Raw genomic sequence first — 21,465 nt, forward strand, 5'->3', positions numbered from 1 at the left:
AACATCACAGCTAAACTTGCCACACCCAGGCAGCCAATGAGGATACAACACTTAAACAGAGCATGCTAAGCCACACACAGGTGGCCAGTAGAGTTTCAGTCTGTCTCATAGTATCTATTTGAACCAACCTATCATTCTAGTTAGAATTGGCGCATGGATTTGGCGGGGCTCAGATGATGCAGGTGGATACACCTACTCATTGGAGGGCATGCGTTTAACCTTGAACGTTCCTTGAAACTTCAATGCTTCAGGTGGTCAAGCAGTTTACACAATCTTATCACAGTGAAGGGAAACTTCCCTGGATAGGATGGGGGAGATCTTAGTGAAGATGGAGTTGGCTTCTGCTCTAATCTGACCTGGAGTCAATCTGATGCCCCTCCACAGTTAATGATGGCACTGGCCAGATCTGACCTCCCTAGTACAATAACCACCTGGGGAATTTGTCAAATGGTTACTTACTTTAAATAAAAATAACTCATGGAAATATTTTTAAACTAACTTTGGGCATTACATGGATACTATTCATTATTTTAAAAAATCAAAACTTAAATTTTTTTTTGGAAATTTTTTTACCTTGACTTTTAAGATTACAACATTTGCTTTACTGATTTGACTAAATCAATATTTAAGTATTTAATAAGTAAAATTTTAAATTCTGTATTTCAGTGTATGAGTTCTTTTTCAAATGAACTTCGCCCCTCAGAACAGACACCAGAGCAATACTCTCAAGTTACATTACTTGAATTCTAATAAAGAAATGAAATGGATGGATAGCTGAAGACAGGATGCTTTGAACAACTTCATTCCTCTGAAGCTCCTCAAACTGTTTCCATTCAACAAGTCCATATATTATTCTTAAAAATAAAAGTTTGGTCACTAGAAAAAGACTGGACAAAAGGTATTCCTTCTTCAACCCCACAGGACAACTGAGCCAGCTCCAATCATTCCCTCCCCTCCCCACAGAAACAGGGAAGCCTCTACATGGGCTCAAGTTTTTCATCTGAAATCTCAGCTCCTAAAACATCACTGCTATCTGCTCCAAGTTGTAGGTTTGTGTACTTCGTTCTCCAACGTTCCCCCATTTATAAGTATATTTCTATGCGCGTGCACACACACAGATACACACACACACTCATTCACTCTCAAGTAAGACACTTTTTTGTGTTTGTTGATAAATTATGAGGAATATGAACTAGGTGTATACAGGGTTTCATAGGTGCTTTTTAAACATCAGAGTCACTTGAATCCTTTTCTCCAAAAGCCTGAAATCAAATTGCACACCGGGGATCATTACTTTCCCAGATGCTGTTCACAGGCTGCATACTGAGGAAGGGCAGAGAAAAAGTCCTCATAGCTGATGTTTAGGTGGGAAGGCAGAGACAATTTCAGTCAATCTGATTTGCCAGGGAAGAAAGCTTAATGTGCTGTCCACAGGACCAAACTTCAACACTAAATCAGGATCAGGAAAACCACTTGAACTAAGTAAACTGTCTAACATATCTACATCCAAATCTGTGATCTCTTTTGCTGCTTGGCTACTAACTGGCAGAAGTCTTGAGCAACTCTCACAACATCTGCTTTTCCATCTTCTGGGGACAGCATCTTCACAGCCAAATGGCAATTTAAAACTTGATCATCTTTTTCATTACTATTTGCAAACTCTGTTGAGTATTTGGAACAATCTAGGCCCAGAAGTTCCTGCTGCTGTTTTAAAATTTCATCTATCAATCTGGAATTATTTCTTCTGAAAATTGCTTGGTGGTTGTAGACGCTAATGTAGGAGATCCCCACAGCCATACACCACACCACGAGGCTCGCGATGTCCGAGAAGCTGAGCTCCAGCCACTCCTCGGTGATGACCAGGCCCATGTGCACTGGCAGCTTCTCCGGGGTCCCGCCGTCCGCGCGCCAGCGCAGCCAGGGGTGGGCGGCGGCCGGGCCCGGCCCCCAGCGCGGGCGCCGCCGGAACCAGTGGTTCCGGCCTCCCGCCAGGGGCTTGCTGAGTGTGAAGCCGAGCAGCGCTAGGACCGCGGCGGAGGCCGCGCGACAGCAGCGCCGCGAGATCCAGTTCCAGGTGCCAAAGCGCAGGCGAAGCCGCGAGGTGAGCGCTCGGTGCAGGCAGGACAGCGCTTGCAGCACCAGCCACATTAGCTCGTACAGCCCCGTCCTGCTCCGGCCAGCAACTCGTGGCGCCACGGCTCTTTATCCGCTCTGGCTGACGGCGCGGGCCATCGCCCCGCGTCCCCCCACCCCCCGCGCCCGAAGCCCTCGCCACTGCCAACACCTCACCTCGCCCCGCCGCCATCTTCCTCCTCTAAAGACCACTTCCTGAAGCCATATTTTTTACGTTCATAGGACAGATCTGTCGTAGAGCTTCCCAAATTGACAATCTTTGGGCAACCATCTCTATCCTTCTCCTGGATGGTGCACTTTTTTTTTCTATTTATTTATTTTTTTTAATTTTTTATTAATTGAACATAAATTTTTTTTACAAGGTGTTGTGCAAAGAGGGTGCAGTTACATAGTAGGGCAGTGTGTACATTTCTTGTGATATCTTACAACCTGTTTTTCCATCCCTTGTCTAGGTCAGGTAGACACATATGCAATATACAATGTATCAAGAACATATACAGTATTCACAGACTTGGTCTCTCCGTCTCCCTTTGTTAACAGTCATATATCAGGGAGATCATGCCCCTTTGTTTTCTGTGTTCTAGGCTTGTCTCACTCAACATTATTTGTTCGAGTTCTGACCATTTCCCTGCGAATAACAATATTTCACCATTCCTAATCGCTATGTAGTATTCCATTGTGTATAAGTACCATATTTTTTGGATCCATTCGTCTGTGGAGGGGCATCTGGGTTGTTTCCATATTTTGGCTATTGTGAATTGGATGGTGCACTTTTTTTTTTACAATAGTAGGCATCGGAGACTCCAGGACCTCCACAGATCACACAACGACCCTGGTAAGATCCATAGTTACACTCATCACAAATGCGCGCCAGGGTGCAGGGGCGCACATAGGAGTCACAGACTTGCCATCGCATTTTTCACATTCTTCTGATGGCAACGCCAGCCTGCTTGCGGCAGATGATCAAATCCTGCAATTACTTTTATGTGACCCATAGTACCTTCTGATCTCAATCCCTAGTTTCTCTGTGACAAGTTTTGCCTACAGCTATCTCTTTACTTCCCTCCCGAGCAACATTAGGTATAACTACACAAAGGGACTGAATGACTTAATTCATTTAAAACTTTATTCTAGGTGTAGGAGTGTAGGTCAGTCATAGTGCATTTGCTTTCTACACACAAGAACTTGGCTTCTATCCCCAACTCTGCAAAAAGTAAATAAATCTGTTTTTAAAAAAAATCAAAGTTCATTCTAATGAGTCTGCTGACTTGACTAGTAAATGAGGCCTGCAAGAGCCAAGGATTTTTAAATATTCTTTTAGGGAACTAGTAAATAGCTTTAAACTCTAATAAAGTTTACATAACACAGCTCTTCTGGTTTGCCTACCTTCTGATAGAGTTCTGGAGCGAGATTTGGCTTAGGGACATATTTAGGGCTCATAATTATAGTTTGAGGATAAAGCAAGATGAGTGTTTGGTCCCTAACACTTACAGTGTTGGATGTATTTGTATTATAATTGCTTAGAAGGAACTTGAATTTCTAATTAATTTGTACATTGTAGCCAGACTGATCTTAAAATAGCACTTTTGTAGTATCTAAGTTTTGGCAAAGAGTCTGTCACTGTAGGCTACTACTAAGTGCTTTGTATTCAAGTCTAAACTCTGGCCAAATATGTAGGTGTTTTGTAGTTTATCCACTTTCTACACATACAATTTCTTTTCTTTTCTTCTCTTTTGGTTAGCATATTTTATTTACATATGTTAGTAGGATTCCATGTGATATTTCAATACATCATATTGTTCACTGATATTGGGTATACATGCCACCTTCTTTTAATACATTCATTCACTGATGGGTGTCTTAGACTCATTTCATATCTCAGTGAAAAGTGCTATAATAAAGATGGGCGTGTGATTAAACAATAAATAAATAAATATGCTGTCCAAGAACCATTAGAATCACAATGATAGACACAAAAATAATTGCCTCAGCAAGGCAAAATTTACTTCTTCAGAAGGGTACACCACTAGCTAACTAGCAAGCTCCCTTTTGCTATTCTTGAACAATCTAAAGCATGTCTTTATTCTATCTCAAAAAGTATAGTTTAAGATAGGGGCTGGGAATATGGCCTAGTGGCAAGAGTGCTTGCCTTGTATACATGAAGCCCTCGGTTTGATTCCCCAGCACCACGTATATAGAAAATAGCCAGAAGTGGAGCTATGGCTCAAGTGGCAGAGTGCTAGCCTTGAACAAAAAGAAGCCAGGGATAGTGCTCAGGCCCTCACCCAGGACTGGCAAAAAAAAAAAAAAAAAAAAAAAACACACCAAAACCAAAACAAAAGTACAGTCTAAGACAAAACCTTACATTTCAAAAACCTTTCCTTGGGGCTGGGAATATGGCCTAGTGGTAAGAGTGCTTGTCTCGTATACATGAAGCCCTGGGTTCGATTCCTCAGCACCATATGTATAGAAAATGGCCAGAAGTGGTGCTGTGGCTCAAGAGGCAGAGTGCTAGCCTTGAGCAAAAAGAAGCAAGGGACAGTGCTCAGGCCCTGAGTCCAAACCCCAGGACTGGCCAAAAAGAAAAACAAAAAAAAAAACCCACCTTTCCTTATCTCAAAGCAGACCATGTTTTGTTTAATAAGAACCAAGCCACCAAGCCAAAGTAGGAATTTTAAAGCAATGTACTTTGATAGAAAAGACAGTTTTTTCTGTTTCCCCACATCTATGTAACTTATTTATGTTTTATATGTTAAAATTTCAATTGAAAGTATACAGTGATTGGCACTGAGGTTTGAACTTAGGATCTTGTCTTTGCTAGGTAAGCACTGTGCCACATGAGCCACACCCCCGCATATTGTTCTATAGTGTAGGAAATCAAACCTACCTTCAGGCTGGGAACTGACCTACATTCTCTAGCCTCATGTGATCTTTTGATGTGTGGGACTCATTGCTGCAATTGAGCTAATTAACAAATCCATTTCTGCAAATATTCAGAATTCTTTTATTTATTTATTTATTTTTGCCAATCCTGGGCCTGGGCTCTGTCCCTGAGCTTCTTTTGCTCAAGGCTAGGACTCTATTATTCAATCCACAACACCACTTCTGGCTTTATTTCTGTTTCTGTGGTACTGAGGAATCGAACCCAGGCCTTCATGCATGCTAGGCAAGCACTTTGCCACTAAGCCACATTCCCAGGCCCAGAATTCTTTTTATATTTTATTTCTGACTTCTGGCAAGTTCCTGTCCTGTTTTTCCTACTAGCTGGCCATCTTGTCACACTCTGAGTACTCTGAGATGACTTGAGCTCCTGCCCCGCCCTAATCTTTACTTTGAAAACAAGATGCCCAAGTGCCAGAAGTCCCTCAGTTTGGAATATAGTAGCAAAAACTGATGGGTAGCCAAATCTTCCACTCACGCCTGTAATCCTAGCTACTCTGGAGGCTGAGATCTGAGGATCAGAGTTCCTTTTGATTTGGTTTTTGTTTGGTTTGTTTTTGGTGCCAGTCCTGAGGCTTGAACTCAGGGCCTGGGCACTGTCCCTAAGTTTTTTTTGTTGTCTGTTTGTTTGTTTTTGCCAAGGCTAGCACTCTTCTCCTTGAGCCACAGCTCCACTTCTGGCTTTTTGGTAGTGATCTGGAAATGATATTCTTATGGACTTTCATGCCCAGGCTGGCTTTGAGCTGTGACCCTCATATCTCAGCCTATGAGTAACTAGGATTACAGATACAAGCCACTGCCACCAGTCTAAGGATCACAGCTGAGGCAGCGAAGTCTGAGTATATACTCCCCATTAACCACCAAAAAAGTTGGAAGTAGAGCTGTGGCTCAAGTGGTAGAGCATGAAAACCTTGAGTTAAAAAAGCTAAGGGACAGTGCCCAAACCCTAAGAGTGGCATAAAGGGAAAACAAACAATTGTAGAGCAATCTGTAGCAAAATAAAACTCTATCAACCCACATCACACTTAATCTGAACTAGAAGTCTGGGAAGATGTGTAAATCCAAAGACAGATGAGACTGACCCATGTAGGAAGGACAGGAAATGGGAGGGCCAGATGGAGGAATATCAGCATTGCAAGCAACCACTCCCATGAAGAGAGGATCCTATGAATGACAGCTTGCAGGGCTGACCCCAGGAACTCTGGAAGAGTACATGATACACACAGCTGTCTAGAGTCAGATGTCAGAGAGGTGCAGCTTCCAGAGACTAAGCCACTCTGGGGAACAAGGGCTGAGTCCCTGGAGGGTTCAATGACAGGAGCCAGGGGAAGAGATAAGGCTGCAGGAGAGATCTGAGAGGCAGAACACTTTGTGAAATGACTGTCTTTTAAATTTTTTTGTCCAAGACCCTGACTTGAACTTGCTATCTGTCACTTGCTTTTGCTCATTGGCTGGCACTATACCCCCTGAGCCATGCCTCCAACCCATCATGACTATCTTCAGTCCAACCTTTCTGTGAATAAAGATCACCCTCCTGTCTCAGATTCTCTTCATAGGATTCTCCTATTGATATCTGAGAAATTTCACTTCATATTTGTTTACATGTCCTCCAGTACTGGGCCTTGACCTCAGGGCTTCCTGCACTTAGCTTTCTTTGCTCAAGGTTGGGGCTCTACTATTTAAACCACACCTCAGCTTCCGGCTTTTTGCTTGTTTACTGGAGAGAATGTCTCTCATATTTGTCTGTCCAGGCTGACTTTGAACTACAATCCTCAGATCTCAGCTTCCTGAGTAGCTAGGATTACAAGTGTGAACAACCAGCGCCCAGTTCCACTTCATATTTGCACCCCAGATTCCTGACAGCCTTAATACACCACAAACACAAGGGTTTCATGATCAGCAGAGTAAGTACTCTGCCACTTTCTAGTACAGTTTCTATGTATTCTTCCCTAACCTTATGAAAGTTCATTTTGTGTGTGTGTACGCTGGCTTACAGCTTGAACTCAGAGCTTAGCAACTGCCCTTAAGTTTTTTTGCTCCAGGCTCATATTCTTTTTTTTTTCTTATTTATTGTCAGAGTGATGTACAGAGAGGTTACAGTTTCATACGTTAGGCATTGGATACATTTCTTGTACTGTTTGTTACCTCCTCCCTCATCCCCCCCCTCCTTCCTCCCCCTTCCCCTCTCCCCCCATGAGTTGTTCAGTTGGTTTACACCAAACAGTTTTTGCAAGTATTGCTTTTGTAGTCATTTGTCTTTTTATCCTGTGTCTCTGGATTTTGGTATTCCCTTTCACTTTCCTAGTTCTAATACCAGTATACATAGTTTCCAATGTACTCAGATAAGATACAGTGATAGTGCAGGTACAACCACAGGAAGGGGATACAAGAGGATCATCAACAATAGAAGCTACAATTTCACAAGGCATGTTGAAAGTAATTACAACAGTGATATAACACTCGTTTCCATAACATGGAGTTCATTTCACTTAGCATTATCTTATGCATTCATAGGGGCATAGCTATTAGGCTCTTGTGATCCTCTGCTGTGACTAGCCTAAACCTGTGCTAATTATTCCCTATGAGGGAGACCATAGAGTCCATGTTTCTTTGGGTCTGGCGCACTTCACTTAGTATAATTTTTTTCAAGTCCTTCCATTTCCTTATGAATGGGGCAATGGCATTCTTTCTGATAGAGGCATAAAATTCCATTGTGTATATGTACCACATTTCCCTGATCCATTCGCCTACTGAGGGGCATCTGAGTTGGTTCCATATTTTAGCTATGACAAATTGTGCTGCGATAAACATTGTTGTGCTGGTGGCTTTAGTGTGCTCTTGTTTGTGGTCTTTTGGGTAGATGCCCAAAAGTGGGGCTGCTGGGTCATAGGGGAGCTCTATGTTTAGCCTTCTGAGGAACCTTCATACGCTTGCCAGAGTGGCTGAACCAGTTTACATTCCCACCAACAATGAAGTAGGGTTCCCTTTTGGCCACATCCCCTCCAACATTTATTATTGTTAGTTTTCTTGATATAGGCCATTCTTACTGGGGTGAGAGATTCCAGGCTTGTATTCTACCACTTTGTGCCACAGTTCCATTTCCAGCTTCTTGGTAGTTAATCGGAGATGAGAATCTCATAGACTTTTCTGGCTGTGCTGGCTTTGAGTCCCAATCCTCAGCTCCCACCCTCCCAAGTAACTAGGCTTACAGGAGTGAGCCACTGGTACCCAACCTGAAAGTTCACATCTTAAATAACCATAGGACAGTGATCAGATTCAGAAAATGAACACAAATGAATTTGACTACAGTAGTTTTAAAATTATTCACAGATAACCAAATTTATTAGACTAAGTGAATTTAAGTTACCCAATTCAAGGAACAGGGGCTGGGAATATGGCCTAGTGGCAAGAGTGCTTGCCTCAAATCAGGGAACAGATGATATTATGCAATAGAAAATGTACTTATTACCTGATATATGTAAATGTAACCCTGCTGTATTTCACCTTTAGAACACGATAAAGTAATTTAGAAAAAACAAGTTACTCAATTCAGTATTAAAGTGAAATAAATAAGTTTAAGTTAGTTTGAAATAGGCATAGATACCCCTCCCTAGTAACTCTGTTCCCGACAAAAACTCTTTTGCCAAATGTGGCTAGGTGAGGCTGTGGATCAGAACATGTGCTTAGAGAAGACCAGGTGGGCTATCTGGATTGATAAGATAGATCCCACAAGGTAATTTTGAAATTGTACACCTAGCCTGGAGATGATCACTTTCACCTGACTTTGCTTTTCTGATTAATGACGTGTGTGTGTGTGTGTGTGTGTTTAACTGTTATGGGAGCACAGACCAGCTAAGATAAAGACCACTCTTTAGAGAGGATAAAGAAGTTTATTGCCTGCGACCTGAATCAGGCTTGTGCCAGAAAGAAGTTCGGATCCTGAGAGAGGAGGGGCCCTGGGCATTATACAAGCTGGCTACACACAAAATAGGCATCAATAGATATTCAAAAGGTCAGGCAGGCTGTCATCAACTTCTGACCAGGTATCAATTCCTTTCTAATTGTTTAGGAATCTTGGCATCCTGTTTCTACCTGTTCTGTAGTATTATTTAAAATAATGCCTTGTGGGATTCCCACTATGGATTCAGATGGCCCCACCTAGTTTGCCCCCAACTTACCTTCCAACAGCAGCCCCACCATGGATCTCTGGCCACATTCCCACAACTATGCAGAGGCCAGATTCCAGCAACTGCAAGCAGTTAAGTGCCTTTGCCTGGATGGGTAACTTTTCTACTTCCTAACTAGGTTGTATGAAACCCAAGGTTTCCCCTCCCTCCCTCCTCATCCAAACCTTTTTTTTTCTGGTCATGGGGCTTGAACTAAGGGCCTGGGTACTGTCCCTGAGCTTTTTCACTCAAGGCTAACACTTACTACTTTGTGCCACAGCGCCACTTTCGGTTTCATGGTAGTTACTTGGAGATAAGGGCTGGCTTTGAACTCAACCCATCAATCTCAGCCTCATGAGTAGCTAGGATTATAGGCATGAGCCACCAGTGCCCGGCTTCTGAATTTCTTTCGAGTACTAGCCTTGCTTGGGTCACTGGCAGTAAACTCTTTTATCCTCCCTCAAAAGTAGTCTTGATTTGGGCTGGTCTGTCGTAAAAAGTTAACTAAGTAAGTGATTTTATTAAAGACCTTGTTGGAATTTCACCAAATTTTCCACTAGTGTCTTTTTTTTCTACTTCTGGGACTTGAACTCAGGACCTGGGCACTGTCTCTGAGCTTCTTTTGGCTCAAGGCTAGCACTCTACCACCTGAACTTCTAGCTTTTTCTGTTTATGTGGTACTGAGGAATTGAACCCAAGGCTTTATGCATGCTAGGAAAACACTTTACCACTAAGCCACATTCCCAGCCCTCCACTCATGTCTTTTTGTTTCTGGGATTCCATCCAAGATCCCAAAGTGCATTTTATAGTTATAACTTCTTAGTCTCCTGAAGTTTCACAGGAGTGTAATTAAAATTGTTCAGCTTTCTTATTCTTCCACGACCTTGACAATTTTTAAACTAGTCTTCATCTGTGTTTGTCAAATGTGCTTGGGTTTCTCTGATGTTTTCACATGTTGGGCAGAGGTTATGGAAGTTTGGTAAGAATATCTCAGAAATGGCCAGGAGCCAGTGGCTCATGTCTTTTTCTTAGCTACTGAGGAGGCTGAGATCTGAGGGTCACAGTTTGAAGCTAGACTGGGAAGATAAATCCAATGACTTCTTGTTTTCAATTAAGCAGCAAAAAGCCAGAAGTGGAGTTGTGATTCAAGTAAGTAATAAAGTACTGGTGGTGTGTGTGTGTGTGTGTGTGTGTGTGTGTGTGTGTGTGTGTGTGTGTGTGTTCTGGGGCTTGATCTCAGAGTCTGGGTGCTGTCTCTAAGATTTTTTGCTCAAAGCTAGCATTCTACCACCTGAGCCACAGCTCCACTTCCAGCTTTTTTTATGTTTAATTGGAGATAAGAGTCTCACAGACTTTCTTGCCCAGGCTGGCTTTGAACTATGATCCTCAGCTCTCAGCCTTTCTGAGTAGCTAGAATTACAGGAGTGAGCTACTGGTGCCCCACTGAACACTAGTTTTTAGAAAAAGTGTTAAGGGATAGCACCCAGGCCCTGAGTTCAACCCTTAGTACTGACACACAACACATACACACACACATACACACAAACACATACACACATGCAAAACAATGTTGTTTTCTTTTCAGTGTATTGTGTCCCTTGGTTCATGTTGATGATGCCTTATTGATGATGTGTTGAACTTAATAGTTTGGCAAAAGTCCTTTATGTTTATGTATAGGCAATTGGGAGGAGAGAGGAGAGAAAGTTAATCCCTCAGCTCTCTCCTTACTGAAGTAAGGAGGTGAGGTCTGGCTGGCACCATCCTGGTTACATGGTGAATTGTAGGTTCTGGCGTCTTGTCTTCATGGTGGAGGAAGGATAGTCTCACCCCCAGGTGATGCTTGTGCCTGAATCCCTGGAGACAGGGGTGGGCACTTGGCCTATAGGTTACTGAGCCTGTCAGTCCAATGCCTGGGACTGGGAGCTTCCTGTGACCCTGCCCCCTGACCTGACCCTATGTAGGCACTGACCAGCTCAGGGGCCATTACACCATGCCTCTCTGTTCACATCTTGTGTCCCACTTCAGCTCTCCATTGGAGCTGAATTGGTTTGTTGGTATTGTTTTTGTTCTTTCCTTGTCCCTGGCCTGGTTTCTAATAATGTTAAGTGTGCTTATGGGCTGCAGGCCTCTGTAACAATTGGCTGCTTGCAGACTACTAATGTTTTAATAAAGACTCCAAGATCTGATTCTTCAAAATGTGGCTTCTCTGATAATTTACCTTATAACACTTAGTAGGCATGGTTTGGCAATGGTGGTATTCTTCAGAGGAGGGCTCTGAGCCACAGCTCTCTCTCTCCTGCCCCGCCAGCTCCAGCAAGATAGCTATTAGCTGGGCACTGGTTGCTCACACCTGTAATCCTAGCTACTCAGGAGGCTGCAATCGATGGGTTGAGGTTCAAAGCCAGCCCAACAAAAAAGTTTGTGAGACTCTTATCTCTAATTAATCACCAAAAAGTTGGAAGGGGTGGTGTGGCTCAAATAGTGTCTACCACTTAGTGAAATAGCCAAGCAAGCCTGAGGTCAAACTCTCATACTAGGACACTCACAAATAGAATTGTCACTATTGCTAGTAATCAGCACTCCATCAACTCTCACTGGCCCCTCACATCCATCCACATGTCTCTGAAAGGTTTTCAGGTACTCATTTGGTTGTGTCCCCTGACTGCCATCAGGCACCTGGATGACATTCATAGATGCAGGCAAGTCTGACAGCTCAGTTCAAACCATACAAGAAGTTGTCCTACGTCAAGGATGAACCAGCCCTATGTATTTTGCTGTGCATTTTGTTTATAATAAGAGCATTGGTAATTGCTAAGTTGGCAACTTGCTGTTTGAAAAGTTGGTTCTCCTTGACTGATGATTCAGCCAGCTGGGCATTTGCCAAACAGAGAGCAAATTCCCCTTGGAAAATGGGTTTCCCCCTGTCAGAGCCGGCTTCTCCTGATCCCAGAGGATGCTAGAGAGTTGACCTTCCGACTCAGGATATGCTGGCACGGGCACCTATGTTCAAGGGCCACGCTGGTAGGCCCTCTTCTAAGATGGGGTGGTGGTGGGTGGGACCCATTTGCGTCATCTTCAACATCGAGTAATCAGGTAAAGGAGCTCCTACAGAAGCTTCTCAGGCTGTAGCCATCTGTGCTTAGGAGGATTTGGGATTAGAAAATGCAAGAAACATTCTCAGCTGGCCAAATTAAAAAAAAATGGATTTGGAGATACAAAGTACAACAAAAGTGAGACTTTAATGGCAATCTTGTAAGATCAATGTCTGGTAGGCAGAGAGAGCCAGAGAGTTTATACAAAACAGATGTTGCCCAATTTGAAAGTCTCCCCACCTCAGTCATATTGGGTAATTTAAACACATTGCCAGACATTTATGATTCGAGATTCATGCCTGTAATGCTAGCTGCTCAGGAGTCTGAGATCAGAGGATCAATATTCAAAGTCACTCTTATGTCCAATTAACCACCCAAATGTCAGAAGTGGAGTTGTGGCTCAAATGGTAGAGTGGCAGGCTTGAGTACCAAAGCTCAGGGAAAGTTGCAAAGGCCCTGAGTTCAAGCCTCAGAAGCAGTGCATATGCGCAGCTTTTCACTCAGGGTCAGATGTCACGTCCATCGATGAGTGGCCTGTCATTGACTTTAATTCTCACAAAAGGGGTCAAGGAACCTGGTGCCAGTGGCTCACACCTGTCATTCTCACTAGTCAGGAAGCTGAGATCTGAGGACTGAGGTTAGAAGTCAGTCTGGGCAAATCGAAGAGACTCTCTTTTTTTTTTTTCTTTTGAAAGGCATGACAGTTTAGTCCTAAAAAATTGTACCACACTGATCCCCATGACCAGTATACACATGACAATGGCTTTTCTCTTGGGTATTAACATTGCAGCATTTCTGTATACTGAAATCTTTCAATAGGACCAAGAACTTTAGAGAATAAAGATCTTAGATGAAAATGGACACTTAGAACTCTGGTGTTCTAACTCACAGAATTAATTTCCATCAGTGGTATTATCAAAGAGACTCTTATCTCCAAATAACCACCAAAAAATCTGGAAGTGGAGCTGTGGCTCAATGGTAGAGCATCAGCCTTGAGTGGGGGGAAAAAAAGCTAAAGAAGATTGCCCAGAGCCAGGTGGCTCGTGCTTGTAATCCTAGGAGGCTGAGATCTGAAGATCACAGTTCAAAGTCAGCCAGGGCAATTAACTACTCAGAAGAAAGCTAGAAGTGGCACTGTAGCTCAAGTGGTGGAACACTTGCTTTGAGACAAAGAAGCTCAGGGACAGTGCCAGGCCCTGAATTCAAGCCTCAGGATGGACACACACACACACACACACACACACACACACACACACACACACACACAGTGAAAGGAAAATAAAAAGAAAGGAGGCGTATGTCTGAGAGGAACACAGAGGTCCTGTCAGGGCACACAGGCTGATCCAGGAGGACAGGAAACTGGTCACAGCTGGAGCCAGAAGACCACATGGGACCAGATCTGATCAGAGCAGAAGGGTCAGGGACCCAAGTCCAGCCCTGGGCAGTTTGGCTTCTCCTGGCCTCTTGCCTTCATCCTGTCAGGCATTTTGGACTTGTATCTGAGCAAAAGGTCATTGATCATAAGATGTCATTTGGAGTCACAGTGCTCACCCCAGGTTCATAAAACAGGGTCTTATGGGAAGGGACACGGAGAAGGGCAGCATTTGTTTCTGGGCCTATGGTTTCTGAGCTGGACTTTGGGCTGGACTCTAGAGCCAGAGTCCTGCCATGGGGCTAAGCTCTGGTAGAGGCCCCTCTCTCAGGGCTGGTGAGCTGCAGTGTGGGGAATTGGGAAAAGCACCCCTAGACTGGGGCTCATGGGAGAGGGATGTAGAGGATAGGAAAGCTTTCTATAGCTACTGTGTGTTCCCTGTCAAAGGAATGGACAATGGGGATCCATATGGGAGTAGGGTCTACACACTCATCCACTGAGGAGACTGGGCAGCCTTTGAGGGTTCAGGGAATGTCCCCATACTTCACTCAGCACTCTTCCTACCAGCAGCCCCCTCCTTCCTGACACTGAGTAGAATATTCTGGAACAAGGGAAAAATAGGGTTGACTGACTGAACTTGCTTGAGTGCCAGGACCTCCCTTTTTCATAGCCTCTTCCAGGACCACAGGGTGGCAAGAATCATATGCATATGGCATATGTGTATGTGTGTCTGTGTGCGAGCACATGTGCACACATTCACGCATGTACTCTCTTACTGAGGCCTGAACTCAAGGCTTGAAGTCAGGGCCCAGGTACTGTCCCTTAGCATTTTCACTCAAGGCTCTGGTGCTCTACCACTTGCTTTAAAGCTCCACTTCTGGCTTTGGAGAAAAGAGTCTCACTGGCTTTACTGTCCAGGCTGGCTTTGAACCCCAGCCTTCAGATCCAGTCTTTTAAGTAACTAGGATTACAGGTATAAGCCACCAGTGCCTGCCTTTCAGCTTTTTTTAGTGATGAATTGCAAATAAGAGCCTCATGGATTTTCCTGTGTATGCTGGCTTCAAACCACTATTCTCAGATCTCTGCATCCTGAGTAGCTAGGACTACCAGCATTTGGCTCCTTGCCTTTTTAAAAAGAGGGCTCCCTGGGATCCACCTCTACCCCAAGAACATGGAAATGACATGTGGCCTTGTGACAAAGTGGTCTTGTTGCCCAAAGTCCCACTCTGGCCATAGCCCTAACCCTACCATCACTGAGCAGGAATGGGAAAGCACCTCACTTTGAGGGCCTCACCTCTACTGAGCTTGGGCTGTGAAGGCTGGTGATCTTAGTAAACACTCATTAGATCTGGCCAGCTGTGAGAAAAGAGAGACCGCTTTAGGGAGAGCCTGCCTACAGAATAGACCAGGCGGCAAGAATCTGAAAGCTTTCTTCTCAACCCCTGACTAGCAGAACTTCTGGCTCCCAAATCTTTTAACCCCACCACTCCTGGGCCCACCCTGCAACTGGTCAGGCAGGGTTCACAGGTTAGGGCCCTTCTTAGTTACAGTGTGTGTGTGCACATGCGTGCATATGCACGTAAGTACAAGTGCATGTACCAGTACTGGGGCTTGAACTCCAGCCCTGGGCACTGTCCCTTAGCTTTTACTGGTTAAGGCTGGTGCTCTACCACTTGAGCCACAGTTCTACTTCTGGCTTTTGGTGGTTCATTGAAGGTAAGAGTCTCACAGACTTTCCTGCCTGCCTGGCTTTGAACTTCAGTCCTCAGATCTCAACCTCTTAAGTAGCTGGGATCGTAGTTATAAGTCACCAGTGCCCAGCTCCAAGCACATCATCAGTGAAGAGGAAGAAACAGGTATTAGCCAAGAGTTTGCATGCTATTGGTGACATAGCCAGGAAGAAAAAGCTGTCCCTATTTTATAGATAAGGAAACTGAGGCTCAAGTTGGGCCAATGACTAAGAAAGGCGGAATGCTACACATGACTCCAAACATCTCTGTCCTGCTGAGTAACTAGGGAGGCAACGTGACCATGACTGCATGCAGGCCAAGCCCAAAGGTGCAGAGAAGGCCAGGGTCCCCTGTGCACTGGCTGCCTCAGCACTGGGCTACTTAGGAGGTGGGAGAATCAGCTGACTGGTGAGCCATGGTGACTTGCATCTGAACAATGCTGTGTTCTCTGCTGTTAAAAGGCAGCACCTTGGGCTGGGGATATGGCCTAATGGCAAGAGTGCCTGCCTCGTATACATGAGGCCCTGGGTTCGATTCCCCAGCACCACATATACAGAAAATGGCCAGAAGTGGCGCTGTGGCTTAAGTGGCAGAGTGCTAGCCTTGAGCAAAAGGAAGCCAGGGACAGTGCTCAGGCCCTGAGTCCAAGCCCCAGGACTGGCCAAAAAAAAAAAAAAAAGGCAGCACCTTGAGCTGCTGCCTGTCTAATAAGGTTGCAAGGCTGCTCTTCAGAGCCAGTGTCCCTTGGTCATGGCAAGAACTGGGGTGTCCACCCCACTGTGTGCCTGACCTCAGTAGCTGCCTCTGGCTTCAGGCCCATATGATAAGAAGCAACTTCAAAGATGTTTTTTTGCTGGGTGCCAGTAGCTCACACCTATAACCTTAACTACTCAAGAGACTGAGATCTGAGGATCATGGTTCAAAGTCAGCCTGGGCAGGAAAGTGAGACTCTTATCTCTAATAAACTACAAACAACAACAACAAAAACCCAGAAGTATAGCTGTGGATTAAGTAGTAGAGTGCTAGCTTGAGCAAAAGAATCTCAGGGACAGTGCCTAGATTCTGAGGTCAAGCCCCAGGACTGACACACATACACAAAAATTGTCTTTGCTGGAGTATGGTTGCTCACACCTGTAATGCTAGCTATTCAGGAGGCTGAGATCTCAGAATCATGGTGGTTCAAAGACAGCTGAGCTGAGACAAGAAAATCTGTGAGACTCTTATTGCCAATTATGCACCAAAAAATTAGAGGTGTGGCTCAAGTGGTAGTATGCCAGCCTTGAACAGAAGAACCAAAGGACAGTCTCACTGTTTTTGCTAGTTTCTGTGAATTAATCAAAGGTCCCTGCAAATCAGGATGGCACCTGTAATCCTAGCTACTGAGGAGGCTGAGATCTGAGGCTTTTGGTTTGAAGCCAGCCCAGAAGGAAAATCCAGGAGACTCTTATCTCCAATACACTATGCCCCACCTCCCAAGCAAAAGGGGGGCAGTAGTGGAGCTGTAGTTGTGGTAGAGTACTAGCCTTGAGGAAAAAAAATCTCATGGACAGCACCTAGGCCTATAGTTCCAGCCCCAAGATGGGCACAGGAAAAAGAACAAAGCCTGACTAGGTGACACTGGGAACTCTGTTTAGTAGGCAGGATCCTGTGCCCTGTCACTGGGGACATACTAGTACCCAGGTTTGGAGAGCTTAGACCCTGGGGTTTGGCAGGGCTGTCATCACCCAGAACACTCAGGCACCAGGCTTCTGGGCCCAGAAATACCTAGAGTCAGCATCTCCTGCCCAGCTTCAGCTCTACTTCCTGCCCCTGTGCTTTGTAAGACCCCTAGGACATGGGTGAGGGGGTCCTCGCTGTGACCAGGGCAATGGGTAGCCCTGGGGTGCCTCACCCAGCAGGTCCTCCCAGGGACCTGCACTGACTCATCTACTCAGCATCCTCCTGGCCTGGCAAGGGCTCAGCGCCCATACCAGGAGCACCTATAAAAGCCTGCTAGTCCACTCCCCAGTATCCTACTTGTCACTGCCTGCTATTGAACAATGTTTGGAGGTTTGGGGAAGCTGGCAGCCGAGGGCCTGGCTCACCGCACTGAGAAGGCCACTGAGGGAGCCGGTAAGTTCTGGGCTTCTTTCCCCCCAGTAGAGAGGTAGGGCAGTCTCGCCTGCGCCCATGGAAAGCTAATGGCAGCACACCGGTAAAGGCCTTGGGGTCCCATTGGGACCTTCGGTTTGCCAGTTCCATCAAGAAAGGGTGTCATTAGTGGCCTAGAACCTGAGGGGGTGACGCAGGAGAAGCCAGTGAGACGCTGTGCTCAAGCAGCCGTCCCTACGGAACCTGCACCAACCTGCTCAGGGGCCTGTGGATGAGAAGGATCAGGAGGAAGACCAGGCCTGAGAGGACTGAGGGAAGACTCAGATCCTTCCATTTGGAAACCTGGAACAACTTCCTGCCTATCTGCCTGTTTTGGAGATGGAATACGGCTTAGTGGTAGAGCACTTGCCTAGGAAAGGCAAGGCCCTGTGATTTTTTTTTTTTTAATGTTTTTTTTTAGTGCTGGTGCTAGGACTTGAACTTAGAACCACATGCTCTCACTTGGCTTTTTTGTTTAAGGCTGGGGTTCTACCACTTGAGGCACACCTTCACTTGTGGCTTTTTGCTGGTTAATTGAAGATAAAAATTTCATGGACTTTTCTGGGCTGGTTTGAGACTGTGATCTTCAGATCTCAGCCACTCAGGTAGCTAGGATTACAGATGTGAGCCACCAGAGTCTGGTTATTAATTTTATTTTTTATTTTGTTTTGCACTACAAAACAAAACAAAACATCCACAAAAACCTGCCTTTTCAATCTAGTCTATGCAGCAAAAGGAGGGTGGATCTTACTTTTCCTCATAAAGTTAAAGCTTCAAAGATTCTCTTATTACGAAACTACAGAGTCTGTACCTGTTCAAAGTCTGAAAGGACATTTCCATTTCTTCTGGGAACCCAGAACCAGGTCTTATGTGAGGCAACCGGTCAGGGGCTGCATGTGGCAGCTCCTGCAAGTTCCACTGGTGGGAGACATGGAAAAAAATGCTGGGCTGAGCTTTCTGCTCTCTAAACAGCTGCAGAAACATCTGCCCTTTATTTTTCAATCTGTGAGTGGTATGGACCCCTTTTTATCCTCCACTAGCACCTCTGAGGTGTAGTTTTTCTTTTCTTTCATTATTATTATTGTTACTATTATTAATTATTATTATTATTTTGTGTGTGTGCTGGTGCTGAGATTTGGATTCAGGGCCTCTTGCTCTCCTTAGCTCCTTTACTCAAGGCTGATGTACTATCACTTGAGCCACATCTCAGCTTCCAGCTTTTTGGTAGTTAATTGGAAATAAGAACCTCATAGGCTGGGTGCTGGTGGCTAATGCCTGTAATCCTAGCTACTCAGGAGACTGAGATCTAGGGATCTCAGTTCAAAGCTAACCTAGGCAGTAAAGTCTGTGAGTAGCTTATTTCCAGTTAACTAGCAAAAATCCAGAAGTGGAGCTATGTATGGATCAAATGGTAGAACACTAGGCTTGAACAAAACAGTTCAGGGACAGTGCCCAGGCCCTGAGTTCAGTCCTTAAGAGACTGGCACACGTGTGTGCACACACCCGTGCACGCACACACCCATGCACGCACACACACACACAGAGCTCACTTGGGCTGTTTTTGAATGCACCCCTCACTCAGGTCTCAGCCTCCTGAGCAGCTAGGATTACAGGCATAAGCCCCTGGGACCTGGCTTCTATTTTTTCTTTCTAACAGATGAAGGACTCACAATAGGAAAGTTCTGATGCCTTATGGAGTACAGCGAATTTCTTCATCCTGAAAAGTTGCTAGGGGGAGTTGGTTTCTTTGTAAGAGGTGTGGGATGAGGCCAAGGCCGAGACAGGACAGCCAGCTCATCCTGAGGGGCGTGGTGGCCTGATTAATAGGCCTGACTTGGCTCAAGCCCTCAGCTGGCAGAAGCCGGCCCTGGCCTGTCAGGCTGTGGGGCATGGAGAGCCTGTGTCCTCAGGCTGACCAGGTCACCACAGCAGCCAGGTTCCTTGGGGTCTTTGAAGTGGCCAGCTGGGGCTTTGTCCTGAGACATCTTGGTCCTGCCATGTGTGGGGTGGGCAGTGGGCTGACACTGTGCCCTTCACTCAATTTATCTCTCCTATTCAGTTCATGCTGTGGAGGAAGTGGTAAAGGAGGTGGTGGACCATGCCAAGGAGGCTGGAGAGAAAGGTATGGAGGCTGAAGTTGAGGAGAAAAAGGAGGGCCGGATCGGGGGAAGGAAAGAAGGAAGCAGAAAGGAAATGAAAGGAGAAAAAAGGAAAAAGAAAAGGCAAAGGTCTGGGGCTGGGGTACTGGTGGCTCATGCTTGCAACCCTAACTATTTAAGAGGCTGAGATCTGAGGATCTTGGTTCAAAGCCAGCCAGGAAGACAAATTTGAGAGACCCATATCTCCAACTAACCAGCAAAATACTGGAAGTAGAGGGGTTGCTTAAGTAGAGTAGCAGCCTTGAGGAGAAGAAGAAAACAAGGCCCTGAGTTCAAGCACCAGTAATGGCACATGTGCACATGCACATAGACACATGCATGTGCACACATGCGTGTAAGGGTTAGGGTATAGTTCAGTGGTGTAGTGTTACTAGCATATATGAGAGGGCTACATTCTCAGTAAGGGGGCAGAAGTAAGCACGGAGACCAGGAGAAAGAAAGAAAGGAAAGCTAGGTGCCGGGGCCAATCCCTTTTTTCCCCAACTAGGTCAAGTCTTATCCCTATGGCGTATCCCTTCAGTTGGCATGTAATTACTTATACATGCAATTATTATGCAGACCACACCTGTGTGAGGTTTTTTCCTGCTCATCCTCTCTGTGGAATGTCAAGATAAGGTCTGAACAGCAGCACATGGGGACAGAATAATTAAGATATATAATTATGTGTCTGTGTAACTATGTGTTTGTGTGTGTGTGTGTGTGTGTGCGCACGCTGTGATTTGGACAGTGTAAATAAAACGTGGTACTTTATTCTTTACATCAGAATGGACTCACAGCCAAGCACTGGTGGCTCACTCCTGTAAATCCTAGCTAGTCAGAAGGTTGAGATCTGAGGATCACAGTTCAAAGCCAGCACAGGCAGGAAAGTCTGTGAGACTCTTGTCTCTCAGTCCTATTGGGCCTGCTCAAAGGGCCGATGCCAGGAGACTGTCCTGAGTGAGACACTAGCTCACTTTGTTTTTCTTCCCCACAGCCATTGCTGAAGCCTTAAAGAAAGCCCAAGAGTCAGGGGAGAAAGTGGTGAAGGAAGTCACTGAGAAATTGACCCACACTGTCACCGATGCCGTCACCCATACAGCAGAAGGTCTGAGCAGACTGGGACAGTGAACCCCTGCCATTGGGGTTAACCTACCCCAAATGTCAATAAAGAGCCATGCAGTCTATACACAGAGTACTGGATTCGTTTCTCACTGTATGGAACTGCGAGGTGGCTTCTCCTCTGCTGGAGGAGGAGATGGCCGCTGGGCACTGTCCAGAGGTGGGCTAACTTCCCAGCCAGGTGTTTGCGAATCACACTAAGGCCTCTCATGTTTACTGAGAAACTTGAATTGTTCATTTGTGCTTGCTTGTTTCTTTCTCTGTCTGCCCTCTCTCTCCCCACCCTGTTCATTTCCCTATCCTTTTCCCTCTCTCCCTTCCTCCTTTTATTATAAGTAGTTGAGCATCATCCTTGAGCAAAAGAGCTAAGAGACAGCTCTCAGGCTCTGAGTTCAAGCCTCAGTACTGGCATGAAAAATTAACTAATAAAGAAAATAAAGTAAAATAAAATAGTTGCCCATTCTCACTTAAAATGTAAGCTTACGGAGTTTAAATAATCTCTTGGTCCTTCAGCAAACTTTCAAGTTGTTAAAACATTGCTGGGTGCTGGTGGCTCATGCCTGTAACTCTAGCTACTCAGGAGACCAAGGATCGAGGTTTGAAGCCAGCCTGGAAAGTGAGACTCTTATCTCCAATTAATTGCCA

The 21,465-nt window shown here is 45.2% G+C and overlaps 1 protein-coding gene and 1 pseudogene across 1 annotated transcript; one reads left to right on the forward strand and one right to left on the reverse strand.

Annotated features, from left to right (window-relative positions):
* Positions 1 to 788: 788 nt before the first annotated feature.
* On the reverse strand, positions 789 to 3,049 carry LOC125344241 (annotated as a pseudogene).
* Positions 3,050 to 17,459: 14,410 nt separating this feature from the next.
* Positions 17,460 to 20,870, forward strand: Fam25a (family with sequence similarity 25 member A). Its single transcript, XM_048339206.1, has 3 exons — positions 17,460 to 17,545; positions 19,623 to 19,685; positions 20,696 to 20,870. Exons 1-3 carry the CDS (start codon positions 17,473 to 17,475, stop codon positions 20,827 to 20,829), a joined length of 270 nt encoding a protein of 89 aa, XP_048195163.1. The 5' UTR covers positions 17,460 to 17,472; the 3' UTR covers positions 20,830 to 20,870.
* Positions 20,871 to 21,465: the final 595 nt, after the last annotated feature.

The sequence above is a fragment of the Perognathus longimembris genome, chromosome 2 (genome assembly GCF_023159225.1).
Source record: "Perognathus longimembris pacificus isolate PPM17 chromosome 2, ASM2315922v1, whole genome shotgun sequence".
Classification (NCBI taxonomy): Eukaryota; Metazoa; Chordata; class Mammalia; order Rodentia; family Heteromyidae; genus Perognathus; species Perognathus longimembris.

Coding starts and splice junctions, on each gene's coding strand:
- Fam25a (XM_048339206.1), top strand. CDS start 17,473: ATGTTTGGAGGTTTGGGGAAGCTGGCAGCCGAGGGCCTGGCTCACCGC. Junction 17,546..19,622: donor GAAGGCCACTGAGGGAGCCG/GTAAGTTCTGGG, acceptor TCTCCTATTCAG/TTCATGCTGTGGAGGAAGTG. Junction 19,686..20,695: donor CAAGGAGGCTGGAGAGAAAG/GTATGGAGGCTG, acceptor TCTTCCCCACAG/CCATTGCTGAAGCCTTAAAG.